The sequence below is a fragment of the Diadema antillarum genome, unplaced genomic scaffold, assembly GCF_040938485.1.
Source record: "Diadema antillarum isolate AM-2024a unplaced genomic scaffold, OU_Dant_1.0 seq00001436_RagTag, whole genome shotgun sequence".
Lineage (NCBI taxonomy): Eukaryota > Metazoa > Echinodermata > Echinoidea > Diadematoida > Diadematidae > Diadema > Diadema antillarum.
In genome coordinates, this window is record NW_027272186.1 from 54,123 (window position 1) to 74,243 (window position 20,121).

The 20,121-nt window shown below is 38.0% G+C and overlaps 1 protein-coding gene across 1 annotated transcript in view; it reads left to right on the forward strand.

Moving 5' to 3' along the window:
- Positions 1-17,835: 17,835 nt before the first annotated feature.
- The window catches only part of LOC139709452 (uncharacterized), a gene marked incomplete at its 3' end in the record, with an annotated part of 51,936 nt that continues 49,650 nt past the window's right edge, over positions 17,836-20,121 (forward strand). Inside the window, exon 1 of the mRNA XM_071621419.1 lies at positions 17,836-17,848. Coding sequence (XP_071477520.1) covers positions 17,836-17,848 — 13 coding nt within the window. The remainder of the gene's footprint in view (positions 17,849-20,121) is intronic.

The following is a 20,121-nucleotide window of genomic DNA, read 5'->3' on the forward strand; positions in this document are numbered from 1 at the left end:
CCCCCCCCAACCACGGCCTTGTATGACATTTAGTTTGCTGGTTTAAAAGCTATGAGATGAGGATACAGGCTGTCATTAAATTGGAGCTGAAGCTAAAATAAAGTCACCCCTGCCCAGGAACAACATTTATAACTGTGTTCTCTGACGGCACCTAATTGCAGATCGGTTAGTCGCTGCTTGTCATCATTATCTCTTCATTCCCATTTACCCCAACACACACTGTACATTGCCACTTGTAAATCTACTCTTTATCATTCCCTTACACTTTAGATTACTGTTCAGGCATACATTCCATTCGCCAATGACTGATATGTAGCCACCCAACTTCCACTCGGGCTTGCAGGTTGCAGACAGGGGTATGATAATGTACGAAAACTACTGAATCTACATCATTTGCACCAGCGATGATTTCTCAAATCGCAAGAAATACCGAACTATTGAAAGGTGACCCTTTATCTCAATCTTTGAACATGAGCAGGTATTAGGTCTTGTTCCTTGTATTATCAATGTGTTCTTCCTCTTGTGAATGTTATAGTTGGAACTGTATCATGCGATGTATCATCAATTGATGTGCGAATGCACCAAAAACAGCCAAGTGAGGCTGTTTTTTTAAACGTATCGGAATAAAACATGGAAGCCAACTAACTACTATGACCTAGTGACGTATATAGCATAAAGCAAGCCATCGCTACTAGATCAAACTAGTCTTCTGCGCAGCACTGTGTGAAACACTATTAAAATGTAGTTACCATAGAAAAAGAGATGAAGTACAGTGGTTGTATTTGGCTAAAAACTTTCTATCAAATAGTATGTATCAGGTTGGGTCATTCAGTGCTTATTGTCTGGACCCTGGTCTGGTTATTGGATACCCTTTGCATCGAATAAAAGAAAAAAAAATGATAAACTTGTCCTGTTTTCACCTGTATATCACGTAGTGACATACAATTTAGTAAAATCATGACGTGTAGCAGAGCGTCCGTAATATTTTTCTGGAGATGTGAAAACATCTAGTTTTATTAAGCGATTTTGCCGATAGTTGGGAAAAATCCATTTTGCCCCTTAAAAAAAAATAAGTTGTAAGTTGTAAAGAAAGGTAGGCGCTGTTCTTATTGTAACAAGCATCAAAATTTGAATTATTGAAATCTCGAAAATTGTCCACTCATTAGGTTTGATTACTAGATGCCTCGTGTTTGCTTTGATGTTTTTTTTAATAAGTCTGTTCGCTCGTTTGCTATAAGGTCACAGGCGTTTATACATTGAAATGGTCATCACATCTAAATATACTGAACCAGTGTTGTGAAACAGCTTGAACGAGATATCGATACAGTGTATAAATCAATATGAAATAAAGAGTAATAATCGAGACTTATGATCACAGATCATTTGTGATTCCAAGTAAAAGCCAAAACTGATTCTTCCATTACTCACATTCTAAATTTGATAGTATTTTTTTTTCATTGTATTATATTTCATGTCATGTTTGTGCTCAATACACTTTTAAATGTACACGGTGTACCCAGACTACATTACATGTATTATACGGATTTGCTTGCATCATTTTAAAGCAGGTGTCTGTCTCAGATCTTGTGAGTTAGTTAGCATTGAAATAGAACCCCAAATATGTATTTCGTATTATGTCGTATTATGACAATGTGTGTAACTCTTGGATATAATTAGTATTATATAGCAAATGTATGGGCCTAGGTACACAACAAATGAATTATACTGATGTGGTTTTTTTAAGAAACAATTTAATACAAACATCGCATACGTATCTGTTCCATCGTGACAAGACGTTGTGTTTCGCTTCATAACCTTAATTCAGTCTGTACACTAGCTATCAATAATAGGCATAATTATGCAAATGTATGTATTTCTATGGCTGTGTTTATCAACTCCTTTTCTCGGCAGAAACAGGTTATCCAAACAGCTTTCAAGGAATTTTTACGAGTTGATAAACGCAAAGCTGTTTTGAAAGCCCTTTAGGAAAGCCTTTTACGAAAGGTTGCGTTTATCAACTCTCCTTTCTCGGCAGAAACAGGTTATCCAAACAGCTTTCAAGGAATTTTCATGAGTTGATAAACGCAAAGCTGTTTTGAAAGCCCTTCAGGAAAGCCTTTTCGAAAGCCCGAAATTTGTGACGATCCAAACATGTTTCCTAAACAGGTTATCAGAAACCTGTTTGTAAAAGCCTTTCGAAGTTGATAACGCAAAGCTGTTTTGAAAGCCCTTTAGGTCGCCCAACTGCGGTTACGCAACCATGCGTTTCCAGTTTCTGACGCGCGCCACGTAAAGTGCACACGAGTACGTGTACACAGGTGTATACATACAGCTGTGTGTAATGCGCGCATATGCTTGGAACAAGGAGGTGTTTCTCTCACCAACAAGGTTTGAGAAATAGAGTAACAACAGTCCCATTCCCTTTGATCCCATGTCTCATGCCGCCACTCAGAAATATTTGAAGTATGTGCTAAACTGGAGCTGCCTCACAGATAGGAAGACAATTGATTCATGTGGCATTGTATCATGACTCGTCACTCTCAAAGGAAGATATGTCTTTATGATGGTAATTGCTTTTCGCCGTCCCTTCTTAGAAAACAAGCGGCACATTAATAGTACAGGCAGTCAGGGCTTTGGAAAGGGCTCTCGAAAGGTCTATGGAAAGGGCTATCGAAAGGGCTATCGAAAGTTGATAAACGCAGCCGACGAAAACAAGCGGCACATTGATAGTACAGGGAGTGGACAGGGCTTTCGAAAGGGCTATGGAAAGGGCTTTCGAAAGGGCTATGGAAAGGGCTATGGAAAGGGCTATCGAAAGGGCTTTCGAAAGTCGTTTAAACTGGGGAAAGTTGATAAACACAGCCATATATGTAGCAGCTAAATGTTCATTGATGCAATACATATCATGTATACATATTCGAAGTATAGTATAAGAGCAACACATATTACCATTCATATGATTATCAGATAATTAGATGAGTGTATCTTCTAATGGAGAATCGAATTGCCGAGCCATGGAAAGAAAAAATAAAGAAAAAAAACACATTGGAAAATAGCATTTCTGACAAAAGTCAAACTGTTGCTCTACTTTAATGGTCGGTTAGTTGGTTAGCTTATGTCATTCTGCAGTTGTCTTATTTGTTCATCCATCGGCGTGGTTACGAAAGATTACGTAAATACCTACTTGAAAATATACAGATGTTGCAAGGTTTATTAATACACAAATAAATACATATGCGAAGAAATACATACAAAATTGATAAATGCATCATCTTTTTGTCAATACGGTAGTCTCTTCTTTGCACCTAGCGCTATATCCTTGGCATTCAATAAACAGTCAAACCTGTACGTAGCGGTCATTCAAGGGAGACGAACAAATGGCCGTTTTGAAGGTTGATATATCGACAGGTTATCGAACTTTTCATATTGTGTGTCACATTTGGACCTACACGTTGTTGTATGTGCTTCTTTTTAACGCCACAATACATAAATGACCATGCGACGCTAAAGTCTACATATTATAGTGCTACTCAACCTGCTCTCATTTTTCTAAATTCATTGAGTTAGCCATTACGTTCAAAATGGATACACTGATTCATGTACCAAACTGAACGTACACTTATCACCATTTTCGGTAGAGTGTTTAATATATCACCCTCATGATCAGTCACCTCTCCCGGTTTGTCATGTTGACGTTCACCTGCATGCTAACACGGCGAGCTCATTACAAATATGTGTAGTCATTGTTTGTGTATTTGTCTCGGCGGAGCCCCAGTTTTCAATCCGAGCGTTCACACGTACCGAGGTTGCTTAATTTCAAACAGTTTTGTAATAACGCAAACTCAAATCAATTTTGTAATTAAGCAAATTTGCCTCGTGAATGGGAACTGGAATCGATTTGAAACTTAGTTACTATTAAGTTTCAAATCACGGTCCGGAGGTGTTTTTCAATCACGTTTCACCAGAATTAAGCAACGAAACTAGCTTGTGAGCTCAATTGTCCTCTATTTAAGTTTTGGGGGGTGGAGCTTACGTGACCCTTCAATCACTTCCGGAGAAAACCTGCGCCACTACACAGGCAACAAGAGTGATTGACTTGAACATGGAAAGAAACAACACCTCTCATCCTCTCTTTGATATTCAAAACCGCAGAATCCGCGAAGCTTCTTCCTGCTTGTGAACGGACTGTGATTTGAAACTTAATTGCAAACAAGTTTGTAATCAAGTTTGTAATTAAGCAACTCGGTACGTGTGAAAAGGCCCATTTTATCACTGTTCTTCTATGACTTTTTTTTCCTAGAGGTAGGTGCATTCCTTATTTCTAACATTCGTAAAAACTCTGACAGTGAAAAATTGGCATCAGCCGAAAACATCAATTGCAATATATATATATATATATATATATATATATATATATATATATATATATTTATTTATTTATTTATATACATGACCATCAAACCTACAAAAAAAAAATTTCCAGAAATATTGCTTGACATGACCACTGAAGAAGCGGATAAGGCTCACTTTTTTTTCCACTGTAGTCAATGGTGCGGTTAATTTGTTCTCGAGAAAGATATCACCATAACAGTCTATAACTCTCACTCGAACATAAAAGTAACATATACAATTATCAGCATGTACAACACATAACTTTGACATCATCTTGAAATTAAAGTAAGGAATGTTTTTTTTTCATATTCATATTGAAATGTTTAAAAAGAATATGTGGCGATGGCTGTTTCAGTTTAGGAACGCTGTCTATTAGGTAAGAATACTGTTACTGTTATATAACCTCTTTTCCACAGAGATCCTGAAAAGGAAAATGATCAAGTTCGTCTTTAGTGATGGCACATTAATGTGATAGCAAAGTGAATAAAAAACGACCGCATACACTTTTTGACGGCTAAATGAAATGGAAACATTAACACTTTCTTTCGTAATTCATTTCTCAGCCATAAACAGAACTAGCACTGTTCGTCAGGGTCTTCAGATGCTAAAAAAAAAAAAAAAAAAAAAAACTCGACACATTACATGATAATTTAGGCTTTAAAAATTGAATTATGTTTATCTTCTTCTCTTTCTCTCTCTCTCTCTCTCTCTCTCTTGCAGTTCTGTTTTGTTAATTGTCCAAATATAATGAAGTCAAAATGAAATGCTGTAAGGGAACATATATGGTTTATATGGAAACTTCATATTTATGCATTGTGCGTTAACTGCATGTATTTGTAAGTGAGTCAGGTTTTGATGTCTGTAGCCATTCAAGAGTTGACAAATGTGCAAAGTATTATTAATATTCTTTCTTAGTTTTGTTATGTAGAAAATGGCCTCTGATATTTGAATGGAATAAGAAAGATTGGTAGTTACACATCTTAATTGACACTTACAAAGAAACGGCTGTGTTGTTTTTGTTTTTGTTTAAATGTATGCCTGTTAATGAAATTTGTATTTTTTTATATTGTAAACTGACTATTTTGGGTGCACCATGTGGGTTCGGGAGGATGGCCTGAGGGCCCTAGTCATTTAGGTGGCTCTTTCCAGTCCCGGGCTGCCCAACCTGGTGCACCCTTACCACTCCAGTGTATGTTCTGATTTCGAAATATGTACTATGAAATATGTGAATGAAAGCCGAATAAACAATAATAATAATAATAATAATAATAATAATAATAATAATAATAATAATGATAATACTGTTATATAACCTCATTTCCACAGAGATCCTAAAAAGGAAAATGATCAAGTTCGTCTTTAGTGATGACACATTAATCAAGTTCAAGTTCATGTGAAATCAAAGTGAATAAAAAACGACCGCATACACTGTTTGACGGCTAAATGAAATGGAAACATTAACACTTTCTTTCGTAATTCATTTCTCAGCCATAAACAGAACTAGCACTCTTCGTCAGGGTCTTCAGATGCTAAAAAAAAAAAAAAAAAAAAAAAAAACTCGACACATTACATGATAATTTAGGCTTTAAAAATTGAATTATGTTGGTGAAAACCTACACATTTTTTGAACAAGTTTCTTATTTTGACAGGGTGTCTACTGGAGAGTGCAGAAGCCCTTAAGTATGGCTTTCAGACAATATGCCTGTACTTTGTTTTTTCTTCCAAGAATATTAACAACGTCTAACGACAAATTTCGAGGAGTAGGGTGAACAGGATAGTTCGGCAAAGGCGGCGACTTCGCCACCGTGGATGACGCATTTGTGGAAGGGTCTACAGTTGGCAAAGGGTCTCAGATTTAGACTATAATTATGTCCCGAACTGGTCATAAGTGGATAAGCTAACGTGCTAGGTGCTCACAGAACACTTATCATGGGAGATACACCATCCACCTTGCGTTGTAGCTTCATGCACTGATCAAGAATACAATGTCCATCAAGAACAAAGACAACAAAGCTAACCTTTCTTCCCAACCTATGCTCTCCTATCAAAGCTTTATTTTGTCGCTTCCTTTAACTTTTTTTTTTTAATTTTTGTGCAAGAATTGGAGCCCTAACTGCCATGGTCCCAGTTTCCTTCAAGATAAAATGAGTCCGTTTAATCATTATGATACATATCCATGTTCTAATCGTACTAGATTGCATTCATTACTCATCGACAGTAATTATTTTAAGACTTTGCTTTATCCTCAAAATGACTATCACCTGAATAATTTATCTGCTTGAAATCAGTCTGGAAGAGAAAAGAAACACGGAAATTGAAATACCACAAAGATTTACTTCACATCAGTTGCCGATTGCTTTTGGTCTGCAAATTATATAAGGTTCTTTAAAGAATTAAGTTCCTCTGAAGTAGAAAGCAGAGTGTAATTCCACTTCATGTTTCAATTGGTTTGATTAATAAATCAACATCAACCGAATGATTGGAGTTTCATTACAAGTAGACACAACAAAGATGTGGGATCTTGAAAATGGTTTCGTAAAACCGCAGTATAAGTTCAAATAACTTATAGCAATTAGATTGTTTGTGTCATGCTTCATATGTTGCGAATTGAATTGCACAAAATTCTTCGTCAATTATTAATATTTGACCTTTTTGATGTGAAATTTGTTTGAAAACTTGTAGTTTACAACTCGGTCAAAGTATTGCTGATTCTGTGCCACAATACTCCATGGCCGCTCATCACAAAACCTAATCCAGCTTCAACATAATTTTAAAGTTTGTGATTGCAATTGATTTTTGTTGTTGTTGATTTTTTTTTCTAGAACACCTTTTCATTGTAGAATACTGCAATTACGTACGTCGTAGGGTGCCTTTCATTCCCTTAAAAAAATACACACTTTTTACTTTCAACTCTAATACCTCGTAAGAAATGATGATAAAGCTGTGACAGTTAGTATACAGTCATGATAGAATGTATCAACAGAGCATGCCGAAGTTCGGCTTTAATCTGATAATCCCTTCATTGTGTTTGCTATGATGCTTTGTATCCTGTCCTTTGTCCCATTACTTGAATAGCTAGATATTAAAGGTGCTTGAATAGACCCAACACTTCAAAGCTTTGATTTCATTTCTAGAGATAGATTAGGAGAGTCCATTTGAGTTGAGTTAACCAAAAGCTTAAAGTCCAAGAGTGATTGACGGGAACGTGGAAAGAAAACACACCTCTCATCCTCTCTTTGATATTCAGAAACGCAGAATCCGCGAAGCTTCTTCCTGCGTGTGAATGGACTGTGATTTGAAACTTAGTTGCAAACAAGTTTGTAATCAAGTTTGTAATTAAGCAACTCGGTACGTGTGAAAAGACCCATTTTATCACTGTTCTTCTATTACTTCTTTTTTGTTGTTTTCCTAGAGGTAGGTGCATTCCTTATTTCTAACATTCGTAAAAACTCTGACAGTGAAAAATTGGCATCAGCCGAAAACTTCAATTGCAAAAATATATATATATTTATATACATGACCATCAAACCTACAAACATTTTTTTTCCAGAAATATTGCTTGACATGACCACTGAAGAAGCGGATTAGGCTCACTTTTTAACCCACTATAGTCAATGGTGCTGTTAATTTGTTCTCAAGAAAGATATCACCATAACAGTCTATAATTCTCACTCGAACATAAAAGTAACATATGCAATTATCAGCATGTACAACACATAACTTTGACATCATCTTAAAATTAAAGTAAGGATTTTTTTTTCATATTCACATTGAGATGTTTAAAAAGAATATGTGTCGATGGCTGTTTCAGTTTAGGAACGCTGTCTATTAGGTAAGAATACTGTTACTGTGATAGTCCCTATATATTTGTGCATATTTCATCTTTTTTCCCATATTTTTCCCATATTTTTTCTTCATGTCAAACATTGTGTTGCCATGGTAATATCATTCTTTAACGAAAATCATGGAAATTGTTTATTCCAATACCTTACTCGGGTTATGGACATTTGATTTGAGATATGGCACATGTGATTATTAGTGAGCAGAGTGTACAGTTGTCCAATGTTGAGCCGCCGCAGCGGTACATTGCCATGGTAGGTTTGTTTGTTTGTTTGTTTTTTTTTTGCTTTGTTTTTTTTTCCCAATAGAAAGCATGCAGTATAATCATTGCTTGTTGAGCTGGCTCCCTGGGTGTTGGGTTGGGTTGGGTACGCTGAGTTAAATATTCAGCTATTTATAATGTTTTTCTCTATATATCTTCTTCTCTTTCTCTCGCTCTCTGTTGCAGTTCTGTTTTGTTAATTGTCCAAATATAGCGGAGTTAAAATGAAATGCTATTAGGGAATATGGTTTATATGGGAACTTCAAATTTATGCATTGCTGGTTGAGCTGGCTCCCTGGGTGTTGCGTTGGGTTGGGTACGTTAAGTTAGATATTTAGTTATTTATGATGTTTTTCTTTTCTTTTCTGTTTATCTTCTTCTCTTTCTCTCTCTCTCTCTCTCTCTCTCTCTCTCTTGCAGTTCTGTTTTGTTAATTGTCCAAATATAATGAAGTCAAAATGAAATGCTGTAAGGGAACATATATGGTGTATATGGAAACTTCATATTTATGCATTGTGCGTTAACTGCATGTATTTGTAAGTGAGTCAGGTTTTGATGTCTGTAGCCATTCAAGAGTTGACAAATGTGCAAAGTATTATTAATATTCTTTCTTAGTTTTTTTTATGTAGAAAATGGCCTCTGATATTTGAATGGAATAAGAAAGATTGGTAGTTACACATCTTAATTGACACTTACAAAGAAACGGCTGTTTTGTTTTTGTTTTTGTTTAAATGTATGCCTGTTAATGAAATTTGTATTTTTTTATATTGTAAACTGACTATTTTGGGTGCACCATGTGGGTTCGGGAGGATGGCCTGAGGGCCCTAGTCATTTAGGTGGCTCTTTCCAGTCCCGGGCTGCCCAACCTGGTGCACCCTTACCACTCCAGTGTATGTTCTGATTTCGAAATATGTACTATGAAATATGTGAATGAAAGCCGAATAAACAATAATAATAATAATAATAATAATAATAATAATAATAATAATAATGATAATACTGTTATATAACCTCATTTCCACAGAGATCCTAAAAAGGAAAATGATCAAGTTCGTCTTTAGTGATGACACATTAATCAAGTTCAAGTTCATGTGAAATCAAAGTGAATAAAAAACGACCGCATACACTGTTTGACGGCTAAATGAAATGGAAACATTAACACTTTCTTTCGTAATTCATTTCTCAGCCATAAACAGAACTAGCACTCTTCGTCAGGATCTTCAGATGCTAGAAAAAAAAAAACTCGACACATTACATGCTAATTTAGGCTTTAAAAATTGAATTATGTTGGTGAAAACCTACACATTTTTTGAACAAGTTTCTTATTTTGACAGGGTGTCTACTGGAGAGTGCAGTAGCCCTTAAGTATGGCTTCCCGACAATATGCCTGTACTTTGTTTTTTCTTCCAAGAATATTAACGACGTCTAACGACAAATTTCGAGGAGTAGGTTGAACAGGATAGTTCGGCAAAGGCGTCGACTTCGCCACCGTGGATGACGCATTTGTGGAAGGGTCTACAGTTGGCAAAGGGTCTCAGATTTAGACTATATGCCCCGAACTGGTTATAAGTGGATAAGCTAACGTGCTAGGTGCTTACAGAACACTTATCATGGGAGATACACCATCCACCTTGTGTTGTAGCTTCATGCACTGATTAAGAATACAATGTCCATCAAGAACAAAGACAACAAAGCTGACCTTTCTTCCCAACCTATGCTCTCCTATCAAAGCTCTTTTTTTTTCCGCTTCCTTTCACTTTTTTTTTTTTTGGTGCAAGAATTGGAGCCCACACTGCCATGGTCCCAGTTTCCCCCAATAAGAAAGGAGTCCGCTTAATCATTATGATGCATGTGCATGTTCTAATCGTACTAGATTGCATTCATAACTCAGCGACAGTGATTATTTTAACACTTTGCTTTATCCTCAAAGTCACTATCATCTGCATAATTAACCTGCTAGAAGAGAAAAGATATAGTAAAATTGAAATACAACAAGAATCACCTCACAACAGGTCCTGATTGCTTTTGATCTGCAAGTATAGGGTTCTTAAAGAATTAAGTTCCTCTGAAGTAGAAAGCAGACTGTAATTCCACTCCATGTTTAAGTTGGTTTGATGAATAACGCGACATCAACAGAATGATTGAAGTTTCATTACAATTAGACACAACAAAGCTGTGGGATATTGGAAATAGTTTCATAAAACCGCAGTATAAGTTCAAATAACTCATAACAATTAGAGAATTGGTGTCAATTTTCACATGTTAGCAATTGAATTGCACAAAATTCTTCATCAAATATTAACTTTTGACTTGTTTTATGTGAAATAAGTTGCAAAACTTGTAGTTTGGAACCCGGTCAGAGTATTGCTGATTCTGTACTATGATACTACATGACCGCAATCCAGCTTCCATACAATTCTAAAGTTTGTGAATGTAATGGATTTTTTTGTTATCATTTTTTTTTTTGTCTAGAACACCTTTTCCTTGAAGAATACTGCAATTAAGTACGTTGTAGGGGTTCCCTTTCATTCCATTAAAAAAGAAAAAAAAAAAACCTTTAACACACTTTTCACTTTCAACTCTAATACCTTGTAGGGGAAGTGTGGGAGAGTTGAGCCACTTTTTACATTTAGTGATATTGTTCAATAACTATACACAATTTATGGATTATTCGTTCGCTGGTATATACTACAACTATTCAGGCATAATATGATAGCCCAATAAGACACCTAGCACAAACAACTTGGGGGTGACACTTCAACAAAAAATATTTTGCAAAATGGCTCAAGTCTCCCTTGATGTGGTGAGAGTTGAGCCACGGGGTTGGGAGAGTTGAGCCACTATGCTATAGGCCCTACTATCATATTAAGAAGTTCAGGCTTATAAAAGAAAATGACTATGGAAACCTATCTAAGGAAAGATGGTGTAATGGTAACAGAGGGGGCGGGGCATCTGTTTGACTTACGGGTCATCAGATGGATAATGTGGATGTTGTTAGGGTCCACCTACGATCACATGATCAGGATTTTTAGATGCACCCTGATTGGATTTACGTAATAAGTCAACTGTTGGTGTTAGGAAGAAGAAACCGCCTGTAGGGCGTCACCCCTGGCAAGAACACCACATACCTTTCCAATATTCCTCACCTCATCCAATTGCAGACCCGTTTCTTTGACCAAAAAATGACACCCATTGAGCCACTTGAAGGGAGGGTTGAGCCACCTGAGGGCTGAGCCATTGGAATACAGGGTTTAGCCATGGCACAACTCTCCCTCGACACGTTGGCACAACTCTCCCCACAGTCGCCATTTAAACTAACCCTCAAAACCTATGAAAGTGACCACACCAAACATGTTGAAATTTGCTGAAAGAAACAAATGATATACAGACTATCTGCTACTCCAACTGATTCGCACTTATCCTCTACCATAGGTGTGAGAGAAAACCACATATCTGACAAGTGGACATTCACTTTTTGTGACCAAAAATGGTTTTTCTTTGACTATTTTGTCATGCTTCGTCCAACGTCGCTGCCTCATACACTGGTATATAGTTAATCATAGGCATGAACAAGAAATGGCAGCAGCTGACTGCTGTCAGTCACTATGAAGATGTGAGGTGGCCTGGATCAACTCTCCCAGTGGCTCAACTCTCCCACACTTCCCCTATAAAATGATGGCAAAGCTTTGAAAGTTAGTATACAGTCATGGCTAGAATGTGTGAACAGAGCATACTGAATATCAGCTTTAATCTGATAATCCCTTATTCCTTATTCTTTTTTTTTTTTTGCTATGGTGTTGTAACATACTGTCTTTTGTCCAATTACTTGAACAGCTAGGTAGGCCTATTAAGCAGTGACGTATCTAGGGAAAACGGCGCCCGGGGCAAGCGCGAAAATTGCGCCCCTAATTTCTGAAAAAGACTAGTGTTCAACCCCAACCCCATCCCGGTAGGGACTTTAAGCAAAGTCCACATGATATGCTTTTCAAGCCCTTAAAAGGGGTCTTTTGAGGGTGATTTAAATGTAATGAATTTTGATAAATTTTTGTATTTCAGCTGACAAAACATGGAATTCTTGTCATTTTTTGCTTGTCAAATCTTACAATTCTAATCAAGATAGTGACGGCCTTATAGATAACGATTTATCTATACCAACAAACTGAGTACTTTAAAAAACATTCTAAATGGGGGGCATTTCATGAAGCATTTTGTCCGACAACTTGTCGGACAAAATTTGCTTTCAGCCAATCAGAGGCAAGGATTTCAGCTTTTAACAGTTTGTCAGACGAAATATCTGACAAATTGCTTCATGAAATGCCCCCATGGACGCGCGAGTGAGCCGAAATTTGTATTTTATTTCCGCGTCATCATCACGTTTTGTTCTTGATAAATTTTGGCGAGCGAGCGCAGCGAGCGAGCCGAAAATTTTTGTATTTCAGCTTACAAAACATGGAACTCTTGTCATTTTTTGCTTATCAAATCTTACAATTCTAATCAAGATATAATGACTGCCTTATAGATGATGATTTTTACCAACAAACTGAAGACTTGAAAAAATACTCTAAATTAGTACGAGCGAGTGAGCCGAAATTTGTACATTTCCGCGTCATCATCACGTTTTGTTCTTATCTCCTTTTTGTTTTGATAAATTTTGGCGAGCGAGCGCAGCGAGCGAGCCGAAAATTTTTGTATTTCAGCTTACAAAACATGGAACTCTTGTATTTTTTTGCTCATCAAATCTTACAATTCTAATCAAGATATAATGACGGCCTTATAGATAACGATTGTTACCAACAAACTGAAGACTTGAAAAAATACTCTAAATTAGTACGAGCGAGTGAACCGAAATTTGTACATTTCCGCGTCATCATCACGTTTTGTTCTTATCTCCTTTTTGTTTTGATAAATTTTGGCGAGCGAGCGCAGCGAACGAGCCGAAAATTTTTGTATTTCAGCTTACAAAACATGGAACTCTTGTCATTTTTTGTTTATCAAATCTTACAATTCTAATTAATCAAGATATAGTGACGGCCTTATAGATAACGATTTTTACCAACAAACTGAGGACTTGAAGAAATACTCTAAATTAGTACGAGTGAGTGAGCCGAAATTTGTATATTTCCACGTCATCAGTACGTTTTGTTCTTATTTTGTTTGATTTTTTTGGCGCCCCCCCCCCCCGTATGTTCGAAACCGCTGGCGCCTGCTCCGTGAAACATTTTGCCTGCTAAATATAAAATGACATGTGTGAACACAATAGACATTGTCATTTTGTCCGCGTCATCATCACATTTTGTTCTTACCTTCTTCTTCTATATGACATTTAGAGAGCGAGCGCAGCGAGCGAGCCGAAAATTGTTGTATTTCAGCTTACATAACATGGAATTCTTGTGTGAACACAATAAACATTGTCATTTTGTCCGAGTCATCATTATGTTTTGTTTTTATCTTCTTCTTTTTTTCGTTTTCTGCCCCCCCCCCCACCATTCTTCCTCCCCCCCCCCCCCCCTTTCCGGTGAGTTTCTTCTTCTCCTTCTTCTTCTTCTTTTCTTTTTTCTTTTCTTTTTCTTTTTTCGTTTTTTTTTTCTTCTTCTTCGTTTTTTCTTTTGCGCCCCCAAGGAGTGGCGCCCGGGGCACGTGCCCCCCTTGCCCCCCCCCCCCCCCTAGATACGCCACTGCTATTAAGTACCTTGATATAGGCCCTACACTTTAAAGCCTCTTTTCTCATTAAAAACTTATGTACAATGTGAATTTGCTTCTAATAGATAGATTAGGAGAGTCCATTTGAGTAGAGTTACAAATCATTTATAAGGTTAAAGTCTGCTCTTTCAGAATCTGCCCTAAGCTAAAAATCCATGTTGTGCGACTTGGTTTTGTGATGCAGGGTAACATAATTATGCGTCTCTGTATGTAATGTACACACGACATAGTGATGACAACCTTATCTCAACTAGTTTGCACAAAGTACTATAGCTGCAAGCAAAATGCTAAGCTGTAATATATACTATGCCAAAATCAACTTGGAAAACGTCCATCTTACCAGGGATGTTCATTATATGTCTAAAGTTTTGTCAGAAAAAAAAAAAACATCGCGAAAGGTCATATACGCCCTACTTCATTATCATAGCGGAGTAAACAACAACAAAGGCACCCCGGAACGTGCTGCCATGCCTCAGCATTTATTGTTTAAACATCATAATCAGTTTTTTTTTTTATAAATAAGCGAAACGGCTAAGTTGACACAGATCATGCATGACACGATAGCAATATAATGATATCAGGAAATATCTTAACTAGTCTGCACAGGCAGTAGCAAGCAAAATGCTCAGCCGTGATTTTCAAACTGTCAAAAAATAACTTGAAAAACGTTGATCTCAGCGGGAGTGTTCATTATCTGTCAAAGTATCGTCCGAAAATAAATATATTATGTAACCGTGCATCACAAAACAAACAAAAAGGAAGTCGCACCCCTTGATTTTGCGTGAAGACTCAAGAAAGGGGAAATAGGTGAACCGAGTCAATTTCGAGTTTCCATAATTATTTTCTGAAAGAGTTTTTCTTCCACTACATTATTTTTGTGTAGGGGATCATGAATGTGAAATTGGGTTTTCAGCAGTTTTCTACAACCTCTCCCACCCCCCCCCCCTTTTTTTTTTGGTACAGTATTGTGATCAGGTTTTTCTTAGAGGCCTCTTTCATTTCTTGAATATCCGTTGCACCCTCTTCACTTTCAACTCTATAAATAACTTCTGAAAGGATGATACTTCTGCTTTTAAGGTAGACATTTTTTATCATGGTCCGAATGTGGTTTTAGACCATTCTCAATTTCAGCTTAATCTGATAAACCCTTAATTGTTGGAGCTACAGTGGTTAACATCATGTTTTTGTCCCATTTATGGCACAAGCTATAAATGTAGCACGGTTATTAAAGATTAAGTACTTGAATAGATCCTGTACTTCAGAGCCTCTTTTCTTAGTTCACACTTTCCGGGATGTGTGCTTTCTTTCCAGTATTTATATAGGTTAGGAGAATTTATTTGAATTGAGTTATTTTAAAGCTTAGAATCTGTTCTTTCAGAATCTGCCTTTTCAATATCATATTAACTAAAGATCCGCGTCTGACGACTTTTTTGTTTGGTTTGTGGTGCAGGGTCACATATGCCCATCGCAAAGTTCACATAGGCCCCCACTTCAGATCATAGTAAACAATTAAAAACAAAGGCATCCTGGAACATGTTTCCACGTCTCAATGTTTATTATTTAACATCCTAATCAGTTATTTGGATTAGCGATAAGACTCAATTTACACAGATCAAGGCAGAATAACAACAAATAACCCTCCCGATAATGATTATGAGGAACTGCGAAAAGATTATTGAAATCGAATCAATCCCTAAGATAGGACGATTTGATCATTTATAGAGCAGGTTCCAACTTGATTTTCTTCCTCACACTTTACATAGTTCATTAAAATAAGTCAAATCAAGTTTTGCAAGTTTTGTAGATGCTATAAGAGCATGCCCTTTGAAGGAGTGCGTAAAGCCCAATGTCCACTGAGCGACCTGAGCCTGCACTCTAGTGAGTATAACAGTACAGGTCACGGTCATCACGGTGAGGTCGCTGGAGGTACACTGTAGCTTGATACAATGAAAAATAGGGGAAGAAAGGCATTAATTAGAAAACGATGTGTTCCCACGTTCAAGAATATGCGTTGAAAAATACGTATAATTTATTTCAAAGCTATTTCTCCACGTCTTCGAGTATAATTATTCGTACGAGCTACATTGTAACCATGCTTACACAGACACACACATTATAATACACATGAACGTGATATAAAAGGCCCTGTCACACCTTTCCGAGTAACCGACGAAGGGTTTGTTGCAAGTAGGGATTTTCGGACTAACAAGGAGCTAGCGAGTTCCGTAGGCCTACTTTCGTCTTACCTGCTAGACGTGGGCTACTTACCTGCTACTTGCGTGTATTCTGTGTAACCTGGGTGAGAGCTTCGAAACCGATCCGCTTTCAGTTACGAGCAACATACGGAAACTGCGAAGTACCTGCGTGGGAGTTGCCTAAGTGGTACTGCGGCTAAGGGCCTCCTACTGGTGCTCTGCGTGTACCTCTGCGGGCAAACCCGAGCGACTCACCCGAAACGAGTTTTGAGCATGCTCAAGGTCTCGTCACACCGCCCGTAGTTGCCCGGAAGTGCGCACACAAGTCCGATCAGCACCGGCTCCTGCGTGCTGATCTAAATAATTGTGTAAGACAGTAAGCCTTTGGAGGCTGCCCAGCTTTCGTCTAACCCAGGACGAAAACGGGAACGCAAGAAATGAAATATACCGTTACTACGGCAACGCAGTTTCCAAACATTCGAAACATGATGCCCTGCTTCCCTTGTTGCAAAGAACAGCATGCGTGCCGAATTGCATGAGCATTGCTACAAAACATGAGGAAGTAGTTAAGTGGTTGTACACGGCATGTGGGCGGTATAGACAGGTGGTCGCTAATAAGACAGGTTTTACTGTAGGGGTTACAATCTAACCTGTATATAACGGCCACCCGACGAAAAGTAGCTGTTGTAGACATGTGGCCGTTATAGACAGGTTCAATGATATGCTTTTTCTTTCGGAAGGAATTCTTTTTATTGGTCGTATACAGCAGGTGGCCGCTACAGACAGGTGGTCGCGAAGGCGGGTTTTGCTCTACAGAAGAACCAGTTTAAAGCGGCCACCCAGGGAAACGCACAAAGTGGCAGTTTACAGACCAATGGCCGCTGAAGACAGGTGGTAGATAAGACAGGTTTAACTTTAACAAAGATGGTAATGGTTCATGCGTAGCCTTGATTGAGAGTTTCTCTTCCATTTATATGCATGATAGAGGTGCGGTGTGCACATTTCCCGGCAATTTGAACATTTGAACACGCTCCAAGTTCGGCGTGCGGAAGAAAACCGGTACGTAATTTGCATAATCCTTGACCATGCACGCATGCGCGGAAATGGGTCAAAAGCATATCCCAGGGAATTCGCAATGAGATCGCGTACGAAATGAGATCTCGGGGACGCTGTCAACTCGCGTCAGAACGCAAGCGCAGATCTTATAGTGCATACAGCGCCTCACAAACCTTTCACTGACACATCAGGGGATTACAAAGGAGAAGGTCTCTGGTGATTTTTTTTTTTCACCTCATCCCATTGCATGGTATATAATATATGAGTGCTTCTATGGGTGATGACAGTTTGATCAGCAGCATTGTATTAGTGACTATAGGTATTAAAAATAAAATGGAGCAATCGTTCCGATTTCTAGTGCTTCGATGCGCAGTCATTTTCAGCCTCAACATGACCGTTCTTGGTAAGTTTTGTCACGATATTCCATCTTGGAAATGTCCGGGAAATAACAGTCAAAGTTCCTTGTTTAGATGCTTATTTCATTAAACTGATATAAAAAAGAAAACAAACAAGCAAATAGACAAACGCTTTCGTAAAATGATATTTTGAGTATTATAAAGACAAGTCATATATATGTATATATATATATATATATATATATATGCATATATTTCGTTTCTTATATTTTCCGAGAAGAAATGTTATATCATCCAATTTTTTCAATGCATGTTTCACGGATTTATTTCTGCATATAAATATGATACACATAAAACAATATTAAAAGTCGTTATTTTACACGATTATTTATTTGGGTTGACTTTGGTAAACTCGAGGTTATATTAGCGTAACAAATGTTTCCTTTGCGTTGTTACTGAAGCAATGTAATCTGTGGAAAACATATTGTTTTCTCTGAGCCCTCTTTCTCTAAAAAAAAATGAAAAGAAGAGAGATGTGGGAATTGTATAGTGGTTATGCTGCGAAAGTCTGCTCTACGCCCCCCTTTTCCTTTTTTATCATCTCCGACTTAGTACGTGAAAAACAATGACGCACCAAGATGGGATTTGTTTTTCTTTTAAGTCTCTTTGGTCATCATGAATACTGTCCAGTCTTTCTTCTTGTTTTTCGCTTCGTTTTAAGATTGCGATTATTGCCCTGTACATAATAGAGTAATCTACTACCAACGATGTGTTACATAAGGCGTTCAAATACCTGCCAATTTTCTTGACATTTGTCTTTTATTTATCTATCATTTATCTGACATTTATTATGATAAAGGCCCTGTCACCCCTTTCCAGGCAAGGTACGCGGACTTGTTGCGAGTCGGGATTTTCCAGTTATTAGCGAGTTTCGCACTTTCATCTCAACTGCTAGACGCGTGCTTCTCCTTGCGTGTATTACGTGTGACCTGCGTGAGAGGTTGCAACCAAATTAATATGCAAATTGGCTAAGTTTGATAACATATTTTATCGATCTGTTTAAAAAAATGGCCATGAACTTGGCTTACGATGTAAAAAAAAAATCAACTGATCCTCTCAAAATATTAAATTCGAGGTAATTGCAGCGCAACAAACCTTTTCGATGCGTCTTCACGGAAGCCATAATGTATCGGAAAAAAAATCTTTTCTGTGAGCCCTCTTACTCATAAAAAAAAAAAAAAATTAGAGAGGTCTGAAAATTGTATAAAGGTTGTGCTGCGAATATCTGCACTATATCTGCCTCTTTTTATCATCTCCGACTTAGTACGTGAAACACAATGACGCACCACGATGCGATTAGTTATTTTTTTAGTCTCTTTGGTCATCATGAATACTGTCCAGTCTTTCTTTTTGTTTTTCTCTTCGTTTTAAGATTGCGATTATTGCCCTGAACATAGTAGAGTAAGCTACTAACATTGATGTGTTACATAAGGATTCACAGAGCCTTTTAAAATAGTACATTATTAATGTACCTGCCTATTATCTTGTTATTATTTTTAATTTCATATAAACGCATTGTCACACCTTTCTAGGCAAGCTACGCGGGCTTGTTGCGAGTGTTGATTTTCCAGCACGCAGGTTAATTTTCTGCGTGCGGATAAGGATGTTGGCGAGTTTCGCACTTCCGTCTTATTTGCTAGGCGCGTGCTACTTACCTTCTTCTTGCGTGAATTCCGTGTGACCCACTTCCGCGACTCACTCGGAACAAGTTTTGAGCATGCCCTTAAGGCCCGTGTCCGTGGAAGCCTTGCGTGTTGACTTGCGGGGAGCAATATTTTGCTACCCTGAGCTCCCCGCAAATGGCCTGTACCTGACAGTACCTAACAAGTATCTCACCCGTAGTTGCCCGGAGGTGCACACGCAAGTCCGACTTACCAGCAGCCAATTTTTGGGCACGTTCAAAACTTGTTAGGGGTGAGTCGCGGGGATTGCCAGCAGAGGTCCAAGCAGAACACCAGTGAAGGACCGTAGCTGACGCAGGTCACTGGCAGTAAACCCGCTTGAAGTACGTATGTTGCCCGTGGTCTACGTCCATGCGCCGGTCACGCACATCATCTGCGGGTATTCTACGAACAAAATACGGGTGTTTTACTGGCAAGTGTCGACACTGAAACCATCCGTGTAGCTAGCCAGTTTCGTTAGCGTCGAGCGAGCTATACTAGCAAATTGTGTGCATATTGAGAGTCAGTTACTGCCTTCCTGCTGGTTAGTTGACAGTAGGCTGCGGCTAAGATAATGATATTCTGTGGGACCTCTGACA